This window comes from Orbicella franksi, chromosome 1 (genome assembly GCF_964199315.1).
Source record: "Orbicella franksi chromosome 1, jaOrbFran1.1, whole genome shotgun sequence".
Lineage (NCBI taxonomy): Eukaryota > Metazoa > Cnidaria > Anthozoa > Scleractinia > Merulinidae > Orbicella > Orbicella franksi.
The window spans coordinates 29,857,440-29,883,810 of record NC_138145.1 but is presented as its reverse complement, the minus strand read 5'-3'; the positions used below and the strand labels follow the sequence as shown (position 1 = coordinate 29,883,810).

Genomic DNA, 26,371 nt, shown 5'->3' with positions numbered 1-26,371 from the left:
TGAATAAATGACTGACTGACCAACAGACTGCCTCACTTGATGGCTGACTACGACTCAATGAATGGTCGACTGTCTGCCTGGCCAGGTAATTTACGCACAGTCAATCAGACAGACAGACAGACAGACAGACAAACAAACAGCAATATTGACTAGATGAGGTAAAACTGGACAAAGGCAAGACGTTATTAAATAAGCTTTATTTTTTTACATGACAATTTAACCGGGCAAAAAGAAACTGCATTCGTTTTCGCTTGAGATTGAAAGCCGATGGTATTTCCGTTCTGTGAATTCTTCAGGTCTCATAAGTTCCAGTTACATAGGAAACAAATGAAATGCCACGAATTATGATGACTCACACAACCACGCCTGAAGTTAAGATGGCAAGTTATCTTTCTTCTCGTCGCGGTCGGCGTCACTTCAGTTTTATGATTGGAAAGGCTCGGTGACATTGGAAGTCAAACTCTGGAGGATTCTAAGAACAAAACCAACAAAGCAATTACACTGACTCTAGTATAAGTAAATTTGGCCACGTTAACTGTCTCTCACTAGACATTTCTGTGACGTGGTCTTAAAATTAGAAATTTTACAATATATGGGACCTCTTTAGCTTTTCTACAGTTTTTGAAAGCCCATGTCTCCTTCGTTATTACCCGCAATGAACTAAAAATTTTGCTTAAAGCCTCATTCCGGCTGTAATTCTTCAGCTTTGAATTATTTATTTCGTCAGTACAAACGACTCCACAACACACACACACCTTAAAACACAAACCGTACATAAATGAAGTTTCTTTATCTCTACCCTTTTATTTTTACTTCCCAAGCTGTTAAAAGCGTACCTTAGAATCGCGTTTGTGACCTCCAGCCGCAAGCTTGGTGACGACAAGATTTGTCTTTGTCACTTTGAGCAACAAAGCAACCTGCCGAAAATATACAGACACGTGTCAGCAATATCGCAAGGCATATTGAACGATTAACTAAGAACGATTAAATCGACCATATTTGCATTCTCGGTATCGGACTGGAACTAGCTTGCAAGTGAGGCTAATGAGGGGGGTCTTTTCAAATGCAAATGACATTTATCTCTTTTTAATGATATCCCCCGCATGAGCCTCCATTGCAAGAATACGAATACCGTCTGTTTCCTGGATTAAGTAAAACTGTAGTCTAGAGAGTTATTTCTTATTTCGACAGTACTCAAGCTAGATATTTATTAATTTGTGCATGCATTGTCCTACAGAAAACAACTGTAATGAACATCAAACGGTGCGAGGCAAAAAATCAATTTCCTTTTTCACTTCCATCAGCTACTTTTTTGGGATACTTTTTTTTTATGATACCCGTAGAATCCCGAAAGTAATGTCCCCCCCCCCCCCCCGAAAACAACGGATCCCCGAAAGTAATGGTAACTTTTAACTTTCCTAAAGTAACGGCCCACCCGAAATTAGCGGCCTTGTAAAGATAAGCACTCAACTACAATAAAAAAAACGTATTATAAACGATATAATAGTATTACATTGCGATATAATGCGAGCATTACCTTCGAAATACAGCACCAACATTCGCGGCCTTTTATTTTAATACAGTCTGCTTTGTGTGGGTAGTTAGTAAACTTTTCTTATTTCATGTGTTACGCGTTCGCTTTCTCTGAAGCGACTATGAAGTACCGTACAAACGTTTTTTAAGCAACGGGGGCCGTTACTTTTGAAATTCTACTGTAGTTCTGCATGATGCTGCGTGTTTCGTAACAAGGCTTATTATATCTCTCAGTTAGTATGCGCGCTGTGATTGGTCGATTTAGCGGGCCGTATTCTCCTGTACCGCCCGCTAAAATTTAAAGCTGTGTTTGTTGCCAAAATGTTTCGTGATTTATCGCCAAGTGTTCTTAAGTTTTTTTTTAAGCAAGTAAAAGTTTAAAACTTTCTTTTACTTCTAAAAATGTGCATTAAAACCTACTAACGACTTAAGAGTCACTCAACGATGATTTCAAATGGAGTCGTTTTGCTTTCGAGGTGCGTCAGAATTTGTAGCCGTTCCGCGTGAATAGAAATCGTTCCTGAGCCCGTCAGACACACAGTAGAGATATAATCATAGTTATTAACCTCGTTTTCTCGGTCCGTACTGTAAGTTACGGATCCTCGTTTTCCCCATCGATTTATGCACTCGCGCTTGGGCCATAAATCGATGGGGAAAAACTCGGTCCGTAACTTACAGTACGGCCCTCGAACTCGGTTAGTAAGAGGTATTTAGGGAGTGGGTGAAGTTAATAGTAACAGTTCTCACTCTTTAAGTATTACGCAATGTTTACAAACAAAAGCACTAACCAAATGAAAACAGTTTTTTGGCGATTACTCACTTCGTTATGTACATTGTTCACCACTTCAAAGATCGATTTTGCTTGCTGGAAGGAATTCGACGCCATCACAAACAGGTCCGTACTCTGTAATATAGACATAGCAAAACCTCCAGCTCAATTATTTCATTAGACGAAGCCGAGTCCGTTAGACCTTGAAATCTCTGAAACCGTCTGAACCCAACCAAAATACAGCAGTCAACACCAGTATATCCTGGTATTTCTTTCCAGGCCTCCACCCCAAAACAGAAAAAAAAAAAATTGGGAGACTGGGGCAACAGTGAAATCCGCCGGCGGCTACAAGGGCCCAATATAAACTTACTTTGGGACGGACCATATATTTTCTTGTAGGCCGGCCGGGGGGGGGGGGGGGTGGAAGTGGGTAATTTTCTGGGGCATGAATTTTTTTTTCTTCTTTAGGTTGCGCATGAGTTTTTTTCGTGGGCAATAGCTTGAGCAATAATTTTTTTAAGAGTCATTCAAAGGAACCGGATGATAGAAAGCACTTCAGCAGTTTTTGCTGTGCATGAATTTTTTCTTATAAACTTCAGTGTTCATAATTGCAAAGGAAGTACGCTCCCAGTTAGCCCGTGCGAGTCAATTAGTTTTTGTTTAATTACAATGCTTAGTCACTAATAAGAATCAAACCAATAGCACTAGAGCAATTTTAAGACTGTAGGAATCCTCACAGTAGAGCAAAACGGTTTTCCCCTGTAACCCTGCATTATTCAGAGCCGTTGCAGCATTTCAATTCTGACCTGTGACATGTTCATCTTGGACATGTTACTGTACTCTTTGTAGTGTTGGTAGTACATCGGTTGAGGTGTATCCACTGCTTGAAATGGCAGGAAACGACGCTCAAATCGCAGCTGTAACAAGAAACGGCACACATATCACTGTTAGTGAGTTCGCACAGTCAAACAGCACAATAGAGGCCTTAATTTCTCAAGAAAGGGTCGTAGCATATGTGTTTTACCCGTGGTACAATTTTGTAGTTTTCTTTGCTCTGGTGTATGGTAATATATTATAATGTGTGTGAAACAAAGGAAAATATCAAATTATACCAAGGGTAATATTTTACCAATTATATGCGTCGATCCAACTTATAATTTCCAGTCATTCAGCTCTGAGGACTGAAATTTAAATTACAACGCTCCTTTCCGCGCCACTGTTTTTTGGGTGCGAAACAGGGTAAAGGTGTGAGTATCTCGCAGTACAGTACAAGCCGTTCTGCATATTTTTCACGTGAGAACTAAATGACAACTACAGTAACAGTAAGCTCATACCTGTTCGGAACCAAACTTATCCGCAGGTTTCCTTGTCTTATCTTGTAGTTCAAACCCTTCAATAGCCTGGCACGAGAAAAGTATTATGAGTAAAGGCAGTGTTTTCATTCATCATACTATGTAAATTACGTGTTGGTGCTACGATTAGTTTTACCGCCAGCTTTAATCATTTACCCTACAGAATTTCAGGTCCGGGTTGTTCGAAAGGTGGATAACGCTATCCACCGGATAATTCACCATCCGGTGGATACGTGTTAACAAAGCAAACCACGCTATCCGCTGGAAAATGATTTACCCAGCGGATAGCGTAATCCACCTTTTTAACAACCTGGGCCTGACCACTACTAGTTCGGTAAGACCACTAGTTCGATTACAACCGCTCTACAGTACCTATCCGGATTTTACGAGAGTTTTATCAGCACGGTAAGTGGAGAAAAGACTCAGAATATTGAACGGAAAGAGGAAATATGGCTGTGTAATTACCCTGAGGTATCCCTGACATAAATGTCTCATTCCTTGATACAAGTGCCACATTCCTTGGTGCTCCTGAATAGCTTTTTCACTTGCTATCAATGAACAAAGAAAAAAATGCAATGTCGTCATAGTCCTCAGTCCTTCTCTCCATTCTTGGTTCCCCTATCTGCCTACTCTACTCTACCCTCCCATAGTCCTGAGGATAAAGCGTTGTACCCACGAAACTGGAATGACGAATATACCACGTTTTCGGAATCCAAATTAATATGGAAATAGTGTAGAAATATGCAGTATTGATTCTTCTTCGCTCACTGCTGTCATTCACATCAAACAAGTTTTTAAACTGGAGAGAATCTGAAATAAAACAGTATGTTGCACTTTCTCACCTTTCTTTTTCTTTTTGTTTTTCTTTCCACTTCGCCCACTTTTTTGCTCTGTAGGAAAAATCAGATCATGCTCAAAACAGGTGTTAACTCTACATAACAGTATTTGTAGAACCACAACTTAACTACTTAAGTTATGTTAATATAGAACAAGAGACAAAACAAAAGAGATCGTATAATACAGGAGTCAAGGCTAGAAACAAACAGTAGAGCGAACAATACGGTGCAACTTCGAAATTTTTGCGCGCGATCTCGGTTGAACTACAGGCTATCAATCCTCAGTAAATCTAGAACAGATTAACGCTGAGACTAAGACACACAGGAGAGAAACGAGACAGACAGACAGTCGGACTATCAGACAGACATACAGACAGGCCGACAGACAGGTACCTAAAGCGGTTTCTTGAGCCTGCAGTAACTTCTCAGCGCGATTGAGGCACGTCATGTGCCAACCAAACAAAAAGTCCAGGTACCTACGATGGGCAAAGAAAGTTCATGAATACAGCAAATTATGAAATACATCGAACCCATTAAGTTATTTCTTTAATCTCTTAATTGCCACTCGGATTCAATAATGAGAAAAACCAACTTCTACAATTTTCAAGCAGCAAATTCACTCTTATCCCGGACCTTTTTTCGACGATTTGTATGAAAAAAAGCAGCTAGGACGACTTTTTTGAACTTAAATCCTTGTCGTTCCTCAAACGCTAAGGATCGGAATAGGCTATTTCTCACTTTTAGCTGGAACAGTTTTCCGACGACCCTCGAGGAAAACTCCGAGCTTCGAGGTTCATGTCCAAGGACAAAGATCCGAGCATATTTTAAGTCACATGGTGGTTATTGTTTGTTTTCCTTCAAATATTATCCGCAAAAAGCAGTTACGTGACGCATTTTCAGTTCACGTGCATCGCGTGCGAGCAAAATTATTTCATGGATTATAAGACAAATTTGTGACTGAGTTAGCTTACCAAAACACATAGTGATACTCATGTGGACTGTACAGCTCTAGTTCAAATCCAGACAACAGATATTGAATCATGATGTTCAGTGTGTGGTATAACACCCACGAACCGAAACACGCAAAGTGTTGACGCTGCAAAACCAAAGAACAAAATCTATTATCTCCCACTCAACACAAAATAGGAGCTTGTGTTTCTACTATTGTTTAAGCTCAATTAAGAAACAGAGTACTGAAGTAAAGAAGTCAAAACGCTCGAGATAGAACGTTATTTCAAACATGAGTGTGAGATGTAACCAATCACTTCCCAGTGCAGGAATACGCGACCAGAGGAACGGGTTAAAATTCAGGTTAAATATACAATCACGTACATTGTAAACTTTAGTTATAGTAAACATTCTTTACTTACCTGAGGTTCGACCTTGATTAGCAGTGTATGAAGCTGTGCGTCGACTTTGTCTGCCTAAAATGGGGCACACGTTTAAAAAGCAGTTTTGCAGACTTTCAAAATCTACATCTTGGTCTTGTTTAAGGCTGATTTGACTCGACTGTGTTCTTGGGCAAAACATTTTACTTTGCTGAGCCATTGCTGAGGGAATTGTTGAGGGCATCTGACATAATGCAAAGGAAAGGGAGGGGAGGGTAATCTGCAAAGAACTAGCACCCCCTCCAGTTAGCATGCTTGCAACAGATATAACCTTTTTAAAAGCTCTACTGAGCAATTTCGTCACATCTTTAATGGTTTCCATTTGAACTTCCATTAGGTCTTTATCCTCGAGGACATTTTCTAACTAAAGAGGTACATCATTTGAAGTATCTACTGATTGAAGTGAAGTCTCTTACTTCGTCTTGCAAAGCAGCAAACTCCTCCAAGATATGAGCTAACTTGTCCCTCTGTCGAGCACGATTGTGACCAAGAGCGTGGATAATGGATTTCACTGGCTGAAAAACAACTACATCAATTAACCTTTACATGTCCTATTTCAAAAACCGCAGAAACCGAGATATTTCTTCCGGGGAAACGTCCTCTAAGACTGAAATTCAAGAACGTGCAGAAAAATCTAGAAGGTGCAAAGTTATCGCAGGAGCAAATCATAATAACAATTTCTTACATCGGTCTGTAGAGAAAGCCGTATAGGAGGGTCTGAATTGATAGCTAAAGATTGGTCAAAATTGTAACTGTCGGCTGAAAAGCGTTTGTTCACTGATAGCTAAGATCAGAGCTCTGCAAACTTTGCTCGCTGATAGCTGAGAAATGGTTTTAAATTTTAGCTGATAAAGCACTGGGAAATCAACAAAAATTGAACTGATGACTGAGATTACAGTACTGAACCCCACCCGGACCCTGTGACTGGCTTCCAAGGATTTCCTACGGATTTTACCAGGTCTACAAATAGGGTAATTCGGACGTTGTGATTGGCTGATTTTGCTACTGTAGTCATTTTCTCTCTGAGTCCTGTTTTTATCTTCACACTTACCCTGGCAGCTCTGCTAATAAAGCTCTCAGCAAGGTCATTAGCTTTGGGATTAGAACTGAGAGAGGACCTGTAACGATCAAAAAACAAAGATCAGTCGATCATTAAAACAGACCCCTAAGATGTTGTCTCTTATTTTTAATACTTAGTATTCAAGCTATCAAGTACAAAGAGAAAGGAAGATCTACAAAATGAATTGACTTTTACAGCCAAATTAGAATCTCGTCACATTTAAAATTGTACATTTTCAACGTTTTTATGAGTTCTTAATAAAGGTTGGTACACAATGCTACCATACCACTATATAAGATTTTGATAAAAGCTATCACACAACGTTCAAAAGAATGAGACATTAATTCTACAAATGGCATATCAGTAGCAAGCTAAATAAAGCGCCTTACTTCTCAGCAATTGATGGTGGACTGTTAAATGCTCTAATAGCATCTCTTATTGTGTCAGCTTTTCCCAAGAGATTATTGTTCTGCCACACTAGGAGCTGTACAGAATAAAAACAGAACTTACTACAAATACGCAAACACCTTCAACAACATGTTAGCTGATTGTGAAAACTATGCCCTTACTTCGATAGTTGTCTATTAAAGGAGCTCAGTCACGGTATTTTGAGTTATTTTGGACACATACAAAATTACCTTTAAATGGTAGGAAACCTGAAAATAACAGTTTAATAAGATAGAAAAACACCAAAGAGATAATGATAAACCATAAAGGAACAAGGATGGCTAAGGATGGAGAAGATTGACACAGATTACAAACGACGAATTTGAAAAATTGAAGCTAAACTTTTCAATATGCACAAACCGTGATGTAGCTCCTTTAAATATGTTCTGGTTGTTACAAAATTGTGAACAGGCAACGATGAAAAAACTCAAAAACTGATTAACACCATATTCCAAAGCATACTGAAAAATTCAAAGGTAATACCTTCACATGCCGAATAAGAAGGAAAATTCTTCAAACAATCAAAATACCTGTAAATAAGATCGTGTTAAAACACAAGGACGCTTCTTACTGAACTCAGAAATAAAGTCCTGCAAAGAGAATGCAATTGATACTTTTTTGAACCATTGTATTATAGCTATATTCAATCACAATTTCTTCATACACTTTGGTGGCTTATCGGGCTATTTTTGTAATGCAAGGGTATGAAAAGAAGACTCGTGTTTTGTTGTGGGAGGGGGGCGGGCTTTTCTGTGTGTAGACTTGCAGTGTACAAGTCATATGTTCAGGAACCGATCTCTGTTATTAACTGTTGGCAGTTGATGTGAAAGCTGCTGTTATCCACGCAGGTTACAATACTATACATTATGTACAGTTAGTGTTTCAAATGTTTTATTTCACTTTTTAGAACATTCTAGACCAGCTTAAATCTGATTCTCAAACTAGCAACATACACCTTGGACATTCTAACATAGAGGAAAGATACAAATGTTACACTCCTACTATGTCATTTTCTTGCAGGGTTTACATTTGTTTCATTAAAAGCACCAGTATAAAGTGCTATTTTTTTAATCCCTGTTTGGTTGAAAGCTATTTTACAAATATGGCCTTACACCCTATGCAAACACTCCTTGGGCATGTGGTCTCCAGAAGGCATGACATCAAGGGCAATTAAGACAAATCACTCAACAACAACAAGACCAAAGAATATTTGCTTAGAAGGCTATACAGATATGGCTTACTGTAATATATCAAACGCAAAAGACAGTGTTTGACCACATTTTCAAACACCGAGAAGAGAGTTGAAAATACGACGCGTAACAGAGTATTTTTGACAAACTTCGAGGTATATGGAAATATGGTCAAACACTGTCTTGAGTGTTTGACATATCTTCTCAATCAAAACTAAAACTAAGGAGAAAACGGAGAATTAAAATCGTAAAAATCTATGCTAATCAACATCACATATCCAAACACCGTCACGGTCATGATTTCCTTTGTTTAAACTTGATGAATTATTAATGAATTTGAAAAAGTATTTCTTCAAAATCTGCACCCTTGAGATTTTAAAATGGCATTTCTTGTTCAGCAACCAAATAATTCAGAAGAAATTGAAAGCTTTACATACGATAATAATATGAAGAGATCCATAGTTTACTACATCACAGATGTGGAGAAATCGTTTGACCATTGCTTCAGTATAGTCAATAGCCTGATAACAAGAAAAGAAAAAAAAAACACATCAAAACACTGCATCAATGATTGCACATGTGACTATGTAATATCTCTCTTTACAATGTACATGTGCATTAACCAGTCTCTGCAAGTAATATAACCTTTGAGAATGAACATTTGTGAAACTTGAAGAGCCCAAAACATCTTTGAAAAAGGTTGGTTTGAGGTTATGGCTAGTTCTAGTGTCATTCATTATATTGCCTCTCTGTTTATAGTCAAAAATGCATTTGCCTCTAACTAGAAGCTCACCAAAAAAACCGCTCAGCAGCAAGTTTTCCATAACTACTGACTTATTTGATTGAATTCTGTGGCCCCAAGGGTAGGGGCAAAATAGGCTGGTATTTCGTCAATAATTGTTGAATAAATAATTATCATTAAATGCACATGCTCGCTTACCTGGGGGCGGCCAAAGATAGCAGTGTAGCGTGGGAAGGATGGTGGTAAAAGCCTCTGATTGACAAGTGGTTCAAAGCCCATTATACCACCTACAATGGCATCCAAACCAACTAAGTATCACTGCAGTATAAACCTATATGGTCTTCAACTTGGACATAAATAAGAAACACAAACTTAAGAGAATACAGAGAGGAGTGATAGCCTAATCACTTGTTTGTTTTGATCCTAGTGGTTCTTACGTGTAGCTAGCAAACTTTGGTTTGCTTTGGTTTGCTCTTTTTTTGTATTACTTTTTTTGTAATAATATATTTCTTGTCAGTTTTTTTCGTGGGTGACCCACTAACTTGAAAGTTCAAGTCACTGAGCACATCTTTATATGGTTTTAGATGTACATTTTTCCTTTTTTCCATTTCTATGTTTTCCTTGTAGATGTTATAATTTCATCATCATCAACAACAACAACAACCATTTTATTTTGCATAATAAATAGAATAAAAGGTAAGGTAAAGGTAAAGTCTGCGTGCGAGCCAAGTGGCCCATCAGGCCGGAGCTTATCCCGGTTTCTGTAGCATGAAGTGACTAGGAGTATTTCTACTCCCCCCTGGATGCGATGCTAGTCCATCACAGGGTTACCGCCAGCATTAAGTTCGCCGGTACCCATTTATACACCTGAGTGGAGAGAGGCACTGTGAGAGTAAAGTGTCTTGTCCAAGAACACAACACAATGTCCCCGGCCAGGGCTTGAACCCAGACCACTCGATCTGGAGACGACCGCACTAACCATGAGGCCACCGCGCCTCCCACAATACATAGAATATCATTCAGCAAAAGAATACATTAAACTTAAATAAGCAAAAAAACTACTCAAAATAGTATAAACTAAACGAACTGAGTTACAAGAATTATTACACTTTAAATCGGTTGTAGGAAAAATGAATAAAAGAAGAGGTAGAAAGAGAAAAAAAATACATAGATATAAATATAAAAAGAAATATAAGTAGTACAAGATTTGTAAATAGAGCAAATAAGAAACATCTGAATCTGAATCTAACATTTGTGGTATCAAGTATATGACTAACTATCAAACGTTGCTGCTTTCCTCCCAGGATAAGGAAAGAAGCATCTTGAGGATATTTCTGTTCTAGGGAAAGAAGTGATAAGGATTTTCTGATCTTGGCATCTACAAGAATCGAATTGCAGCATTGTTAAAATCAACATTTACAAACAATTTGGAAATTGTTGATCTAATTTGATCTGGAAACTGTTGAGGAATAGTGCTGCTGCTAATTCCTGTATATTCTGGTTATTTTTTTTTTTTTTAAATTATATTTTATATAGCTAGCCTAGTTGATGCTTCTTTTGGGTTCTCCAAACTTCCCGCTTACATCAACTCAATGACTCTAATAATTCTCAACTCCTAAGTGTAAATCAGTTGTTAAGTATGAAGAATTTTGTTTACCTTGTCTATTATCATCAGTTGGTATGGGTTGGATACCTAATCCAACAGTCTTCCTAATAGGTTCAAATAGAGTTAGGGCAGTGTTTAACAACTGCTTGGCAGTGGGTACACCTGAACCCTAGCATGATTCAAAGAAGCACATTATTAAGTAACTTGAAAAATTTTGCTGTATTTTAATTTGGCAAAAGAAATTTGTTCTAAGCAAAAACCTGATAAAGCTGTAAGGCCTGACCAGAGGGACTTGAGAGTTGATGCATTTCTTGAAATTGAATTTGCACATATCTTGGTGTCACATGTTAAGCTGCCAAAAGCTTGATCAGAGTGCGTCACTGACTTTTCGTTTTGCAACTTGCATACTCTTAACAGTAAATTTGTGAGTCTCCTTGGCCACCTACTACAAGTCCATAGGTAAGTTCCACTTACAACCACTTTCACCTCTGTTTAGCCAGGCATTACATTCAGCCATTATTACAAGTACATGTAATTTGTAACTCCAGACATCAACCCAAGGCATATCCCATACTAGCAATTTATTGCGAAAAGCTCAGTGTCCTGCCCGTGGGAGGGGCAACAACTGAATGCATGACTCTAATTTGGCCAAGAAAGTTGTCTCTTACATAAAAAACCCTGTCATATATGGCTTGACTTAGAAAACAAAATGGTGTACATGTGCAAATACATGTAACTATTGTATTCATCTCACCTCTGTCTTTTCAAGAGCAACAAGGGTGAGGTAAAATGATCTGTAGAACTTTAATCTTGCTAAAACAGCTTCATATCTCTTGACTTGGCTCTGCAAGGAATACAGTAGGAAATAGAATAATCAAGGTTAATGATCAGGCATGCAGTTAAGTGTCCTCAGACTCATCGTGTGTTACCAAAAGTATAGCAGGGAGTGTACTGGCAAGGCTCAGACCAAAACCCACTGACTGCAAGATTCACCAGATGAGAGGCCTCCGCACATGGTGCCATGCTAAGGGGTGTCTCATGCCTGTATTGCAAGTCATGCAATGGTTACTGGCATAATATCCTGGGACTGAATCAACCCAGTCCAGCAGAGTAACAATAAGTTTCCTTCCTGGTAGGGCTGCAGCACAGAGCTAAATGGGTGCTCACCAATTTCCGCCCCTTGCTTAGGGATATTAAATGACAACTTGCAGCCTTCTCAGAATAGGCCAACTGTGAAGATTCGCAGTGCAAGAAAAAACATGCCTGATTGACAGATGCTGAATATGGGAGTCACATGTGGTATTGGGCTGCGGTCATGCCTGCAAACTCAATTTGGTCTTGATTACCAACATTGACTTTACTATTCAGTGATGTTTACATGTAATTGCACACACTAGACAGTAATGATATTTGTACCTGCAGCAACTCAGAATCACAGTTTGGTTCCTCTCTCAGTGTTGTTTTCAGAGGCTGAGGAAAATATAAGGAAATAAGTTAGAACAGAGACTGTAAAGGATTGAGGTAACACAGGATTAACTGATAGTATAATATAACTTATGTATACCTTCACTTTTCTGCCCACTTCATCTTCTGCTTCTTTAAGCATACCTAATAGAAAGCAACATAACAGTGATTAATTAAATAATATTGTGTAATGTTCAGGGGTTTTTCTATTAAAACACCAACCTGCTGCTCTTGTCTCTGTTACTTGAGTTGCCATTTTAAATCCATATGTCATTGCTTGAAAATCTTCCTACAAAGAGTTAATTGGTTCCTAATAAATAGATTTCTCCAGACCTTTTTGACTGATAAGAACACTTATGATTTCATCAATACTTAGAAACTCAGTGGTAAGGGAACATGAAAGTGACTCTTGCTATTGAGTGGTATTGTGTTACAATGACTTGATGTACAGTCAAACCTCTCTAATACGGACACCGAAGGGACAGCGCTAAGTGTCTGCATTACAGAGGTGTCCGTATGGGAGAGGACACTATGATGATGACACTTTTAAGTCTTCACTGACAGTTTAGAGTGTTTAGTAACTAAAATCAGGCCCAAAAGTGAGTCTCTTGTGAATTTCTGGATCTAAGTTGATTATAATAACTTTATTGTTCTTCTCAGTTACATGCTGTACATACGAATTTTGGAACAGTATTTTCGATTACACTGTATTGTATCTGCGTTTGTAATAATATTGTAAGTTTTGAAACTAACATTTTTATATGTTCTGGTATTGGTATGACTAAATGATTAAGTGTCAATGTTTGTGAAACCGCCAACAGGAAATGGTACATACCGCAAATTATTGACACCTTGTCCCTGGAGTGGCCGTAATAAAGAGGTTAAATTTGTAAGAACTTGCTCCCTGAGGCCAAGATTTTGTGTCCGTTGTCCATTTTAGAGGGGATCCGATTATGGAGGTTTTTTAGAGGAAATGTATGAGAATTTTGTCAGTACATAGGAAACTGTCCGTATTAGAGAGGTGTCCATATTAGAGAGGTGTCCATATGGAGAGTTTTGACTGTATAAGAATTAGTATGGGAATGCAATGATTTTTTGGCAAAAAGAGAAAAGATGGTCAATTTAAGCTGCATTATCATAACCCTCTACAAGTCTGAAATTCAACTGACTGTTAACTCCAAATTTGAAAGTCTCAATTTACATTTTCTACACCTATAATAATTAGTGTATTTACTGAAACTCTGACTAAATCATCTGAAAGGAAATACATGGAGCGTAGAATCAATATAAATAATTTAGATGTAAAATGATGATAGGTTTATGAACAGCCAAGGGCATATACAGGGGTGGCTTTGCAACCCATCCTTATTAACCTACAAAACCAGACATAAACATTACTGCAGTATCATTCAACAAATCAGTCTTGCCTCCTCAAATACTTGAGCTCTGTTTACAATAGACTTGATGGTATCACATGACTTCAAGATAGCTATACAGAATGCCTGAAAATACAATAATATTAATATTATAAATTAATCATTTACAAATTACTGGTACTAATGATACCAAATACAGACAGGATGATGGATGACAATGCAGCCATAACACCACTGAAAAAAAGACCTGAAAAAATTTTCAGGCTCTGAACTGGATTCCTACCCTGACCTTTGCATTACTGGTGCAATGCTCTCCCAACTGAGCTATCAAAGCCACATCAGAGCAGTCGTGTTTGGGTTGGCCCTTTATGTTCAGTGGACGTAATACTCGGCTCAAGTATTTAAATTCCATAGTAACAGATGTCCAACAGTTGCAATTAAATGCAGACATGATGATGGATACAAATGCAGCCATAACACTACTGGAAAAAAGACCTGAAAAAATTTTCAGGCTATCTCTTTTTTCAGGTTTTATTTTCCAGTTGTGTTATGGCTGCATTCGCATCCATCATCATGTCTACATTTAATTGCTACTGTTGGACATCTATTACTATTATAATACCAGATACATTTAATAATTATTGGTGGACAAAGTAACTTAATAAATACTTTCCAGTTATAGCCACACTCAAGAGCAATCTATAAGACAATTAAATTGCAAACATATTATTACCTTGAGACATGGATCCTCAATGATGAATGGGTTATGCATGTACAAACATGTGAACACTGTCTGGACCAACGAATGTCCATCAAGCCATGTCACCTGTATTCATGGCAGCAGGAAAATTAAAATTATACAATAAATGACTTTTACATTTCCACTGTTCTATTCTAAAGAAGAATGGTTTTTAATTGGTTCTTTACAGAAACAGCTGACTGAAAACTCGAAAGGAAGAATTACATTTACTGATTGCCTACCAGCATACATTGTACTTGACAGATGGACAGATGGACAGACGGACAGACAGACAGACAGACAGACAGACGGGCAGATTGACTGACTGACCGATAGTCTCCTCCGCAGCCGTTTTTTTTGGATGTCACGCAACGCTCCCCCCAAAGAAACGGCTGCTCACATCCGAACCACATTCTTTTCCTTTTGTGTTTGTGGTTTGTTTGTGCTCTGTTGAACAGACCAATCAAATAATAGCAAAGTGTTAATGACGTAAACTTTCGCGCGAAAAGGTCTGTGGTGCGAACATGCAAAGGCTTTCTGGCTTTTGTTTCACACTGCACGTCGCCAGAAATAGGTGGTGTTCGCAGGCTACGATCATGACGGATGAAAACAAATGTAAATGAAAGCCCTAAGTACAAGTGCTTCATGTGCTCATCGCTATGTTCAGCTAATGAGAGAATATATATTTTCTCGAAATGTCAAATTGTAAGCATCAATCAAGGGCTAAACGCTTCCTACAGATTGTAATCAGGAGGAAAAAGCGGCATTCAGAACTCGCTGTCAACAATTCGAGTGAAGCTACTTGATTTCCTGGTTCCTGTATTAAGTTAAAATAGATATCTTCCTTCTCCACAATAATTTTTTGAGTTGAAAGCTTCTAATAATTAGCTTGAACTTTGAAGAGTCTTCAGTAACATAGAAAGCTCGTTCAAGCGTCATCTGTATTTTTCAGCGTCCCTAAACAAAAGCCGGAAATCTGTATGTTCATTTGTGACATCTCCCACGATGGGATACAAAGATAAAAAACATTCTCTGATTGGACAAGTTTCAAAGGGCGAATTTGGTGCAAAAACATTCTTGAAAATGGAACGGAAGCAGTGATTGGCTAATTTCGTGAAAGGAATGTTGTTCGGATGTGAGCAGCCATTTCTTTGGGGGGGAGCATTGTGTGACATCCCAAAAAAACAGCTGTGGAGGAGACTAACTGACCGACCGCTGAATGATGAACAGATGGACTGACAGATGTGTCTACATATGGCAGAATAACAGACTTGCTCAATCAAGAATGAGCAAATCAACTGAACATTGCACTGAAAGTGATTTATTACTCTTATTACTGACTGATACATGTATATATCATATATAGTTCACTGTCTGACTGATAAATGAACAGTAGCTAGCTGCAACAGACAAATGAACAGAAAGACAAGCCAACTGACAAACTGGTTATTGGATTCAATTTATTATCAATTGGATATTGAATGGGTTGAGAAATTGCTTTAACTACCTAGTTAATAAATTGATTTAATAAGAACTTACCAAGCAAGCTAACAATTCATCCATGATACCTATAAGCTCATCAGGAGATAGATCTTTAATTTTCACTAGGCCAGCCTACCAGACCAAAAACAAACAAAATAATTATTAAATAGCACCAGCTCAATTTTAATTTTTTTGTAATGGTAGCTTACAGTAGGACTGCAAAAGCCTACACATCAAGTAAATATCCTAATTATTCTACTTGCCTTAACTGCTGGCTCAAATTGAAGAACTTTCTTGGCTTTGTTACACAACATTCCTGCATCCATTTTAGGGTCCATCATTTCTATAGCTGACATGGCTTCAAACAAGCCAAATCTGTATGAACAAACAATCAACAAATTACAAATCTATCTGGATTAATTAGCAATTAAAAGTTTTATCTTCAGCTGGTTTCAGAAATTATCATGTAAATCAGGTTACTTCACACAATTTTTGCCTGTAATAATAAACATACTTTTTAATTTGTACAAGATTTGAACAATGTATGACATTTGTACAAGATTTGACCACAAAAATTACACTAACGATGATCGCCATTGAGTGAAATGACTTTCTGCATGGTAGTAGAACTGAAGGATCAAACACTTACTTAAGGACACTACATGTACATGTATAAACTCTGTACCACTGCTTACTGTAAATTACTAATAATTTATAAAGCTGAATGTCAGAGGGCAGCAAAGGATTTATGCATGGCACGCTATGACGGAAAAAATTAGTGTGTGATAATGAAAAGTAGACAAAGGACAAATGTGATTTGTAAATTTATGAATAAAAACCATTGTTAAAATTAGCTAAAAGTATATGTGACACACAAATTTTGCTAACATTTCTGCATGAAACAGGATCACAACCCCACCTTTGCTACCCTTTTTCAGGCAGAGGAAGGATAATTTTGCCTGTCTAACGAGAGATGTATGTGAACTTGCAACATAACTGAGTTCAAGAAGAAAATTATTGCAAGCTGCTTTAAGATCAAAATGTATGTCTGGGACATTAACTTGTTCTGAACAGTCCTTGTTTGGAAAGGACAGACTTAAAGTGTGGCACGCTGCATTGTAAGTTATTACTTACATGTTATCATGTACAAGCTCACCAAGTTTCAGCTCTGTGAGAGTAAAACAAGTTAAACCCATAAGGCATTTCAACTTATGAAGATCTGAACCCAATATTGTTACATGGCTTTCTCTAGGTTAGAATGTGTACCAGTTAACCTTTGTGTTCTTGTTATCTCTTATATTGTTATTGCTGTTGACACTACTGTACATGTAGGGCATACAGGCACCTTTAGACTTAGGTAATGCCTGAATGCATAACTGTTGAAATTGGGATGCAAACACACTCAAATTGCATGAAAAGCAAAACTATCCACAGCTCTCACATCCAATAAAACTACTATAATTCCAAAAAGAATTGTTATATTGAAAGCTTGCCTACTCAATGACCTCTATCAACAGTCTCAAGTTAGTAAAATCTAAAAAAAACAACTGCACAGACCACGACCTTCAGATTACAAATCCAGTGCCCTAACTACCAGGCCACACCACCTCCAAAAAACAATGGAAAGTCATATAGAATCAGTCATGAATTTTGTCTTACCGGATGCAGCTGCTGTAAAGTTATCTGAAATATCCACCCAGTTATACTGGGGCTCATTAGCTCCTAGAAAAACAGATTGTAATTACAGGTCATCATTCATACAGTTCTGGCTAGCCTCTTTTCAAGATGAATGTCTTGTCTCTTAAAATAAGAGTTGAGTTAAATCTTTGGAGATGAGAAGCATCTTTCTGGGTATTAAATTATTTTTGACTTGTAACAATCGTAGTTTTTGTGATCATCGTCATCATCATCATCATCATCGTCGTCGTCGTCATCACAGTCCTTCTTGTGCTATGAGGTGCATAATGCCTCGACAACACGAAACTGAATGTGAAGCATTACATATTTCAGTCCAAGTTTAAATAGTGATTTTCCCAATTGATAAACATTTCCTTAAATCTTATTGCATGCTACACGTACTCAACGGTACTATTTGACGATCGTTCTCTTTGATCGCGACATGTGCTTGACAACACGCACACATATACAGTGCGACTTGTCAATTTGGATATTGTCAAGTCTTAATTGCTCCCCAGGGTTTTGGGTTCTTAAACCAATTAAAGCTAAAGTGACTACTCACCCAACTTTGAAAGCGTTTTGGTGATGGATTCTACGCCACTGACAACTTCACTCGTGAGAGCTGACAACTCGTCGCTGCAAATTTGTATGAGCGTGCAAAAAAAGCTTATTGTAAACTCCAAAACAATGCATCGTGAATCAGCCGAGAAAAAATTAAAAAATATTACGCACTAGGAAGAATATTTAGAAACACAAAACACGGCACTCCATCACCAACCTATTTTCAACGTCGTCTGTCTCATTTGGAGAGCTGCTATGGAGCGCCTCACTGTCCGCCATCTTGAAAATTGTTTGTCGTTTTTAATTTAATCCCAGTCCCAATGCAATCTTGAAACCAGCAGGGTACTGGGACTTACTGAGTAAGAAAGGAAAAATTATTCTCCTGGAAACGCCTGGAAATAATATTTTCTTTTCTTCCCTTTCTCTGGGTAAAACTTTTCGAATAGTTTTCAAGACGAACACTGCGTTTCATAAGCGGAGCTCATCGCACATCCTACTTAGAAGTAGCTGTTGTTTGGGGTCGTCACGCAACGCTCCCTCCCGACCGTTGCGTGATGACCCACGACGAGTCGACGGTTGCGAATTCGCGGGTTAAGGAGAGTTAAGGTGCTGATCAGGGAAAACTTTTTGGGGTGATTGTGAGAGAGAAGTTAGAAACTCTCACCTACCTGTGGTCAGTTCGAATTTGGTTGAATCACACTTCACACCGCCCGCTGTACTGACTGACTCATTCTCTGCCATGCAACGCTACGCTACTCCACTCTATACCGTGGTGTCACCAGTGACTTCAATTTATTTCCGACTTGCCATAAAAAATTAAGACTTGCTCTGCTGGGCTATTACTACGAATCTTTACCTCAGAGGAAAATGCTTATTTGTAAAAACACACTCATCGATTCCCTATCTCGATATCTTGAAGTCCAGTCCAGCATCTACGAACATTGTCTTTGGGTAACAATCGATTCGTAATCGGTATTGATCGGGGTGATGAGTCCCATCTGTGACGAGTCACTATTCGCTCGTGCGAAGGGGCAACCTCGTTCCCAGGGTCCTCTCTCTACCTCTCTCGTCTTTCTCGAGGTATAGAAAGGACCCTGGGAACGAGGTTAGCGAAGACGGAAAAGTTTTGTTGTGCTTAACTTAGAATTGTTGTCATAAAAATATTCGCCTCTGAATTGTTTACTTCATTTCAGAAACAACTGAGGCTGTGTCTTACAGAAAATGGGTTCGATTGTCTGTACACTTGCGTCGGTAAGAAGAACTTTCCTGTTTACAAGCTAACCCATTTCTTGATCTTCATCGATGACTTCGGGAAACTGCAAATGTTTGCTCTAGCTAATGTCCTCTCAGAGTGTCTTCTGGTCGATACTGTATCTGTGTTACCTGTGTTGAGCTTATTTTGAAGCTATAACTTTTTTGACGTGTTAGAATTATCATGCAAAGGCTTGCGTAAGTGTTCAAAGTCAATACGTTTTAGCACCTGCAGTTGAAGCACGCTAGTTAAAGCTTTATAATTAAGCTTAAGCCTGTAGGGGCTCAAACCTTTGCGTACTTGATTTAGCTTTTTCAAATAGAAAATTCAGGCTTTAAACAAGCAATAGGCCTTACGTGTCTCAATCTCATTTAAGAATACAAGACACCCCATTCGTTTAAATTTGTAGGATTTGTAGAACACTCCTGATACTTTCACTCTCACAGTACATTTCACCACCCAGAAGTATAGTGTTCATGTATACGGGCAATGTAGTCGTCAAATAAAATCATCAACATCCCCCGGGCATACCCTGGGCATTTGACCAGCCGATGCACCCTGGGGGCAGGAACTTGACATCATTGGATGAAATTAATAATGTATAAAAAAATAAACTATTCTTGGCACAGTGCAAGCTAAATGTGGTCATCATTCAGGGGTGAGTTTTTTTCCTCCACTACTTCTTTTTCGCATGTATATGCTGGGGGTTGGGGCATATTTGATCATGCAGCATGATCCTAATACGGAGCATTTGAACACTGTTTTTGTCCTAGAGGATGGGAATTGGACCAACTGAAATTCAAAATGTCCGATGCCATTGCCCCTGGGGGTAGTCTGTTGAGCTGCCTTGTTTAATCTAGTCTGTATTGAGAAATGTTGGTCTCTATGATTCTTGTTCTTTTTTTTTTTTTTTTCTTAAGTTTACAAACTTGCAAAAAGAAAAGACAACTACCTCAGTAACTTTATATTCATTTTTGTCTTTCATTTAGTTTGCCTGTTGCTGCTGCCCGGCAGCTGCTAGCTGTTGCTGTGCATGCTGTCCATCATGTCGCAGTTCCACGTCTACCAGGATTGTCTATACAGTGTTTCTTCTGCTGGGCACCATAATCTCTTGTGTGATGTTATCATCAGGGATACAAGATGCCATGGTAGAAAAGGTACATGTATACATACTGTCATGTGTTTTAAGCTAGCTGTAGGACCCTACACATTTATGGTAAATATAACCTGAAACTGAGAGGTTCTTCAATTTTTTCATCTTCAACATTGATCATCTTTCCTTTGTTTTAAAGTGTACTTAGTAATCACTGAGTATTTCAATAACCTCCGTACTGAAAGCTCCATCCATATGAAGCCTGCTAGGAAGTGTTCTGTGTTTGAGTGCACATCAGCAAGTCACTTGCATAATGTTCATTGTCTGAAGTGTCACAATTAGATCTTTCGAAAAAATATATCTCCAGTAATTTTTGTACAAATGCAATGTTGTTCATTCAAATGGTATAATGATACTCTCTTTTTGAAAATAATGTAAGTCGGATTGTTTATCAAGGTTTTGATTGTGTGCCATATTAATTTTCCTATAAAGTTAATTTTACTCTAGGAAAAGTTGTCCTTGGCACATTTTGTATTTCTAATTTTTTTTGTTTGCATTCTTTCTATTGCCATAACTTTAGGTTCCATTCTTCGATGAAGCCTGTCAGGCAGCCAATGCAGGTCCTAACTGTGATCTGTTGGTCGGGTACCTGGCAGTTTACAGAATATGTTTTGGAATGGCAGCATTCTTCTTTTTGTTTACAATCTTAAACCTTGGGGTCAGCTCCAGCAAGGACTGCAGAGGAGGACTGAATAATGGGTGAGTATACATACATGCATACATAATCTTTATTTCAACAAAGTACAGCAGTAGTAGTAGTAGTAGGCTTTATTGTAGAGGGTAACATTTGACAGTAACAAAACTGATAAACTATTGGCCCTCGAAATAAACACAAAAAGGAAATTAATTAAAATCACTATGTACAACCTACAAATATGACTAATTTACAATATCTAAGTAGTAAAAATGTAAAACTGCTAGATATTAATAAATGATTGAGTAGTAAATTGATTTTTTAAAATTGATTTAAAAAGTGATCCTTTAAAATGCTTAATGTGCTTAGACTACACTTAAGATCGACATTAAGCTTGTTCCATTCTTGGATTGCTCTTATGGTAAACATCTGGCCACCTTCCGTGCATCTGTTGTAACGAGGACAGCTTCAATTAAGATCACAGTATCTAGTTGTTTTATTATGGATGTCAGAGTTTTAAAAAATTCGGTAAAAAATTCATCAGCTAAAACTACAAATATATTTGCCTTATACATCTCCTTTGAGTAGGTGTTTTAACTGCCTCAGGGACTCTGCTTCCCTTAAGGCAAGGGTTAACATGAAGGCTGTATTTTGGCTGGATATTATGGTTTTAACGCAAATATGTTGTTCACATTTCAAATAGTCAAAAATCTCTTAGCTCATCCCACATATCTATGTTTTGGGCTGTTTTTGTAAATTTTATGGTGATTTTTGGGTATATTTGGGAATAAATAGTTTTTCTCAAACGATTAGTAAAATTTATGGAAATAAAAAAAATAGAAGATTTGATGTTGTTTTAAAATTAGAATTTGAAGTTAGGAATATGTAGGCACACACCAAACAGTTGTCCACCGACCTGGGGTGCCCTTTTGGGGCACGTTCAGCTGTCTTTAAACTTCTTAAAATTTCACTTAAATTCAGGTAGATCCCCGTCTTATATTAAGTCACAAGGAAGACTGTTCCAAAGAATGGTGCCACTATAGCTATAGCTATTTTTATAATAGTTTGTACGTGGCAATGGAACATTTAGTTTTTTCTCAGAGTCCCTTAGGTTATGTGCGGTTTCTTGTCTCTCGAATTTAGAACTTAGATATTCTGGAGCCAACCTGTCTAGAGACCCATAAACCATTGTAACTCTTTAGATTTGCTGCTGGCATGTTAGATTTTTCCACCTGACAAGTTCTGTTGCTATTGATCAAGTGCCAATAATGCAAATTGTAATGGCTAGTGTTTGATTATGGTTAGATGTTAGAATGTAGCTCCCCCTCAGTTTTTGCTAAAAAAAAATCAATGTAACCCCTGAACAGTTGATGATAGAAAATCAACCTCCCTCCCCTTTCTTTTGAGTAGGAAATGACAGCACCTATGCTCTGACACCCATGTCCTGTTTTTTCAAGCCAGAAACTGTCCATCGTCATTTGCACCCCTCCCTCTTCACCTCTTTAAACTCCTCTAAATATAAGATAAATGTATTGAAAGTCTGCATTCATTCATCCATAGTTTGTGACTCATATTAAGTAGATGTAGGCGTCCCCAATCAGTAGAGGACCTGTCCTTCAGTTATGATCATTGTCACACATAAACAATGTTATTATTTGGTCAGATGTCATCAGCTATGTTGAATTTGTTTTGCTTGTTAAAAGGTTTTGGGGCCTGAAATTTCTTATGCTAGTAGCATTGTGGGTAGCAGCTTTCTTCATTCCCCGCGGGGCATTTGGATTAGGTGAGTTTGAAAGATTTTGCTCATATCATCAAACAATTTGTCATTACAAGTAATCATTTAACCAACAGCAAGCACAATATTTGTCATTTGTGAGCTGGAGATATTTAGTAATCAGCAATGTTTCATGTCAACAATGTCTTTTTGTGGTTTATTTCATGTTGGTGAAGCTGTTAAGTCATCTCAAACACTCTGCATAAATGCAGATTTGTCCTACAGTTTTTTCTGTCTGTTCTTATTTTGCAGTATTGCTCTACATTGGTTTCATTGGTGCTTTCCTGTTCATTCTGATTCAATTAGTTTTGTTGATTGACTTTGCACACACTTGGAATGAGATTTGGTATGGTGTTGTACTGTTTGTCACTTAATTATTCCCAGTACAATATAATTATCTAATTATGTACTCATCCTTGTCCTTAAGTTTGCATTATTTAATTACTTCCTTTCAGGACATCAAATGCTGAAGAGGGCAGCAACAAGGCTTGGTATAGTGGTAAGTTTAGGATTACAAGTGCTTAGTTCATTGGATACATGTGTATTAATAGATTATACATTTAAAGAGAACATTTGATTTTAAAAGACGGTAATGAGAAAGAAAACCTGCCTTAGTTGGTTTTCTTTCTTGGATAGCATTGCTATCTAAATAAATTTAGCTTCATGTTAAAAGTAAAATTAAACAAAACTTACCATAAGTTGAAGTTTGATTGAAATTCTATCACATGACGTAGAGAGGGAGGAGATCACATGAGATAGCACAGCGCATGTGCTAGATCATTTTTTAAAGAAGTAGGGTGTGACAAGTAAGAACATGTTCAACCCATACTAGTCCAAATGGATACTGCAGTATGTATTCCACAGGATAATTTCGTGACTGGGAGGGAGCAAAGGGTGGGCATGTGACCTCCTCCCTCTCTACGTCACGTGATAGAATTTCAATCAAACTTCAACTTAAGGTAAGTTTCATTTAATTTTACTATTCTATCACGTGACTAAAAGACAGGAGATCCCATGAGACTTAAGCCTTGGAACACCCACGCAAAAAACAAGATTTGTGTGGATATAACAACCATTGTATTTATTCTATAATCCACCTACATCAAAACATGGTGTATGACTGGGCTAACAAAGGGATAACTGTAACAACAACAAAGAATACAATGAAAAGACGAAAACTATGATGGCAACAACAAGTCTGCCCTCAGGTACTTTAAGGTAAAGAATTAATTACTGTGACAAAATGGCAGATGCCATTATATTGTTGGCAGGTATAACAGGCTTATCATAAAACTTCTGAAAAGTCTTAGCTGAGCGCCAGCCTACATGTGCCAAAATAAAATCCAGGGGAACATCCTTCTGCTTTGCTCTGGATGTGGCAGCTGCTCTTGTACTGTGGGGGGAGAACTTGTGAGAGTCAATCCCAGAGCTTTCAAGCACACCCTTAGCCCATCGTAAAATTGTGTCCCTTGAGACTGCTCGGTGTGGTTTTACAGAACTGATGAATGAGCACTTTTCACCATTTCGAAGGCTTTGAGTGCAATCCAGATACTCTTTTAGAGCAGTCAGGGGGCAGATTCTGCGATCTTGCTCAACTTCAGAGATTGTGATACTTGTCGATGAGTGTCCTGGTTTACTCGTTTTGGTATGGCTAAGTATTTGGAATTGACATACTGATTCTGTGAGCTTCATAGCTGAAAGAGTCATTAGTTGTATTGATTGTCCCCTCTGGCCAGTGACTAGTAACAGCAACATAAGTACTTTCAGTGTCAAATCTTTCAATGGCAATTCCTTTACAGGATGTAACATTCTAAGATAGCTTAGAACTTTAGAAGCATCCCATGTGTCATCATACTTTGGTTTTGGCTTACGTGTCTGGAAGACTCCTTTCATAAATCAGATAACCAATGGGTGAGAGCCAAAATTATGACAGTCAGAGATATGAAGGATGGAAGACAATGCAGAACATGCAGTGTTCAGGGTAGAGTGACCAAGACCTCGAGCGTACAATCCCATAAGAAATTCTAGTGCATCACTGATTGGTGGTGAACAGTAATCGACTTCCCTTTCACGACAAAACGAGAGCCATTTTTTGAGGTAAATTTTGTGTTGTTTTTGAGTATCTGATTGCCATGAGGCCATAATGATGCCTGTGACCTCTGGAGAAATGTTAAATTGTCGGAAGGAGTTCCGGAGAGTGGACACACCATCAGGTTTAGCTTCTTCCATAGTGGATGTGGCAACTGTGTTGGATGTGAGAGCAGTCTTTTGTCTGGGGGAAGTATCCATGTTTGGTTGTAAAGCAGTTGAAGAACAATCAGAAACCATGACTGTGTTGGCCATAAGGGTACTACCAGTATTCCCTTGGCTCGATCCTGTGGGATCTTCTGCAGGCAACATGGAATGAGACTAAATGGAGGGAATGCATAAAATTTATAAGTACCCCAGTTAACTGAAAAGGCGTCAATATATGAGCAACCTGGATCTGGTTTCCAGGAGCAGCATGGAGGCAACTTATGATTAAGCCTGGTGGCAAACAAATCAATATTAAGTTCAGGGTACTGGGATAAGATGTCCTCAAACACACTGCTATTCAAGGTCCACTCATGCTTATCAGAGAAATTGCAGGACTGGGCATCAACCCTAGATGAACAGTGGAAATCCAATTATCCCGCTGTGTGGACCAATCCCACATTTTTTTGCCAGGCAATTGAGCTCTAGAGATTTTGAACCACCCATGTTATTAATATATGCAGCTGCAGTAGTGTTATCAAGGTGCAGTTGAATGTGGACCCCTGTAATCTTGTCTCCAAATGAACTGAGGGCAAAAAATGCTGCCTCTAATTTAAGGCTATTTATATGTCTAGAGGCTTCAGAGGCAATCCACCTTCCTCCAATTTCTTGGCCCTCAAATACTGTGCCCCACTCCTTTTTTGATGCATCAGACTGTATGATCACACTTGGCAAACCATGTGATGTGTCATTTAGTATGTGGTATGTGTGATACCCACCACTGCAATTCCTCAACTGATGTATTGGAAAGATGCAAGGAGGCCTCATAGTTACCCGCAGTAGCTGTGAGGGCGCTAGTCTTGTCATGTTCCAGCGCACGATAATGGAGTGGGCCGAGCTCAACACCAGGGAAATTAGACACTAGGATACCAATTACCTCGGCAACCTCAAGAATGGGAGGGTTAACCATGTTCAGAAGGTCACTGCATGCCCCAGTGGTCTTTTGAATTTTTTCCTGAGTTAAGAAACTGTCATTTCCAATGAATTAAGAATGAAACCCAAAAATGTTAGACTATGGGAGGGGGTGAGCACTGATTTGCTGGG

General features: G+C 38.3%; 3 protein-coding genes across 4 annotated transcripts in view; 1 reads left to right on the top strand and 2 right to left on the bottom strand.

The window, feature by feature from the left end:
• Nucleotides 1-273: 273 nt before the first annotated feature.
• Nucleotides 274-18,932, bottom strand: LOC145502156 (N-alpha-acetyltransferase 35, NatC auxiliary subunit-like). Its single transcript, XM_081481429.1, has 30 exons — nucleotides 18,891-18,932; nucleotides 18,440-18,577; nucleotides 18,224-18,297; nucleotides 17,644-17,706; nucleotides 17,119-17,152; nucleotides 16,248-16,359; nucleotides 16,042-16,116; nucleotides 14,497-14,589; nucleotides 13,815-13,889; nucleotides 12,610-12,676; nucleotides 12,488-12,531; nucleotides 12,340-12,393; nucleotides 11,678-11,767; nucleotides 10,975-11,092; nucleotides 9,516-9,604; nucleotides 9,013-9,096; nucleotides 7,916-7,975; nucleotides 7,328-7,422; nucleotides 6,930-6,996; nucleotides 6,295-6,393; nucleotides 5,861-5,914; nucleotides 5,462-5,586; nucleotides 4,884-4,966; nucleotides 4,497-4,544; nucleotides 4,120-4,202; nucleotides 3,637-3,702; nucleotides 3,109-3,219; nucleotides 2,354-2,437; nucleotides 837-917; nucleotides 274-472 (listed from the first exon to the last, which is right to left on the bottom strand). The coding sequence occupies exons 2-30, from the start codon at nucleotides 18,499-18,501 to the stop codon at nucleotides 413-415; spliced, it is 2,250 nt and encodes a 749-aa protein (XP_081337555.1). The 5' UTR covers nucleotides 18,502-18,577; nucleotides 18,891-18,932; the 3' UTR covers nucleotides 274-412.
• A 402-nt stretch (nucleotides 18,933-19,334) lies between these two features.
• The window catches only part of LOC145502172 (putative serine incorporator), a 19,850-nt gene continuing 12,813 nt past the window's right edge, over nucleotides 19,335-26,371 (top strand). For both annotated transcript variants that reach the window (XR_014051294.1, XM_081481441.1), the window contains exons 1-6: nucleotides 19,335-19,473; nucleotides 20,464-20,631; nucleotides 21,148-21,326; nucleotides 22,965-23,044; nucleotides 23,288-23,381; nucleotides 23,491-23,534. Coding sequence is in view for 1 of the 2 variants with exons in the window: in XM_081481441.1 (XP_081337567.1) it covers nucleotides 19,444-19,473; nucleotides 20,464-20,631; nucleotides 21,148-21,326; nucleotides 22,965-23,044; nucleotides 23,288-23,381; nucleotides 23,491-23,534 (595 nt within the window). In the remaining variant the exon portion in view is untranslated. The remainder of the gene's footprint in view (nucleotides 19,474-20,463; nucleotides 20,632-21,147; nucleotides 21,327-22,964; nucleotides 23,045-23,287; nucleotides 23,382-23,490; nucleotides 23,535-26,371) is intronic.
• The window catches only part of LOC145502185 (uncharacterized), a 5,477-nt gene continuing 2,626 nt past the window's right edge, over nucleotides 23,521-26,371 (bottom strand). Inside the window, exon 1 of the mRNA XM_081481449.1 lies at nucleotides 23,521-26,371. This exon is cut by the window's right edge and continues 2,626 nt beyond it. The gene's annotated coding sequence lies outside the window, so the exon portion shown is untranslated.

What these genes read in the sequence shown, in the direction of transcription:
- LOC145502156 (XM_081481429.1), bottom strand. Translation starts at nt 18,501, where the DNA reads ATGGCGGACAGTGAGGCGCTCCATAGCAGCTCTCCAAATGAGACAGAC. An exon ending in CAAAACGCTTTCAAAGTTGG is followed by an intron (nt 17,707 to 18,223) that starts GTGAGTAGTCAC and finishes CTGTTTTTCTAG; the next exon opens with GAGCTAATGAGCCCCAGTAT. An exon ending in GAGCTTGTACATGATAACAT is followed by an intron (nt 16,360 to 17,118) that starts GTAAGTAATAAC and finishes TTGTTCATACAG; the next exon opens with ATTTGGCTTGTTTGAAGCCA.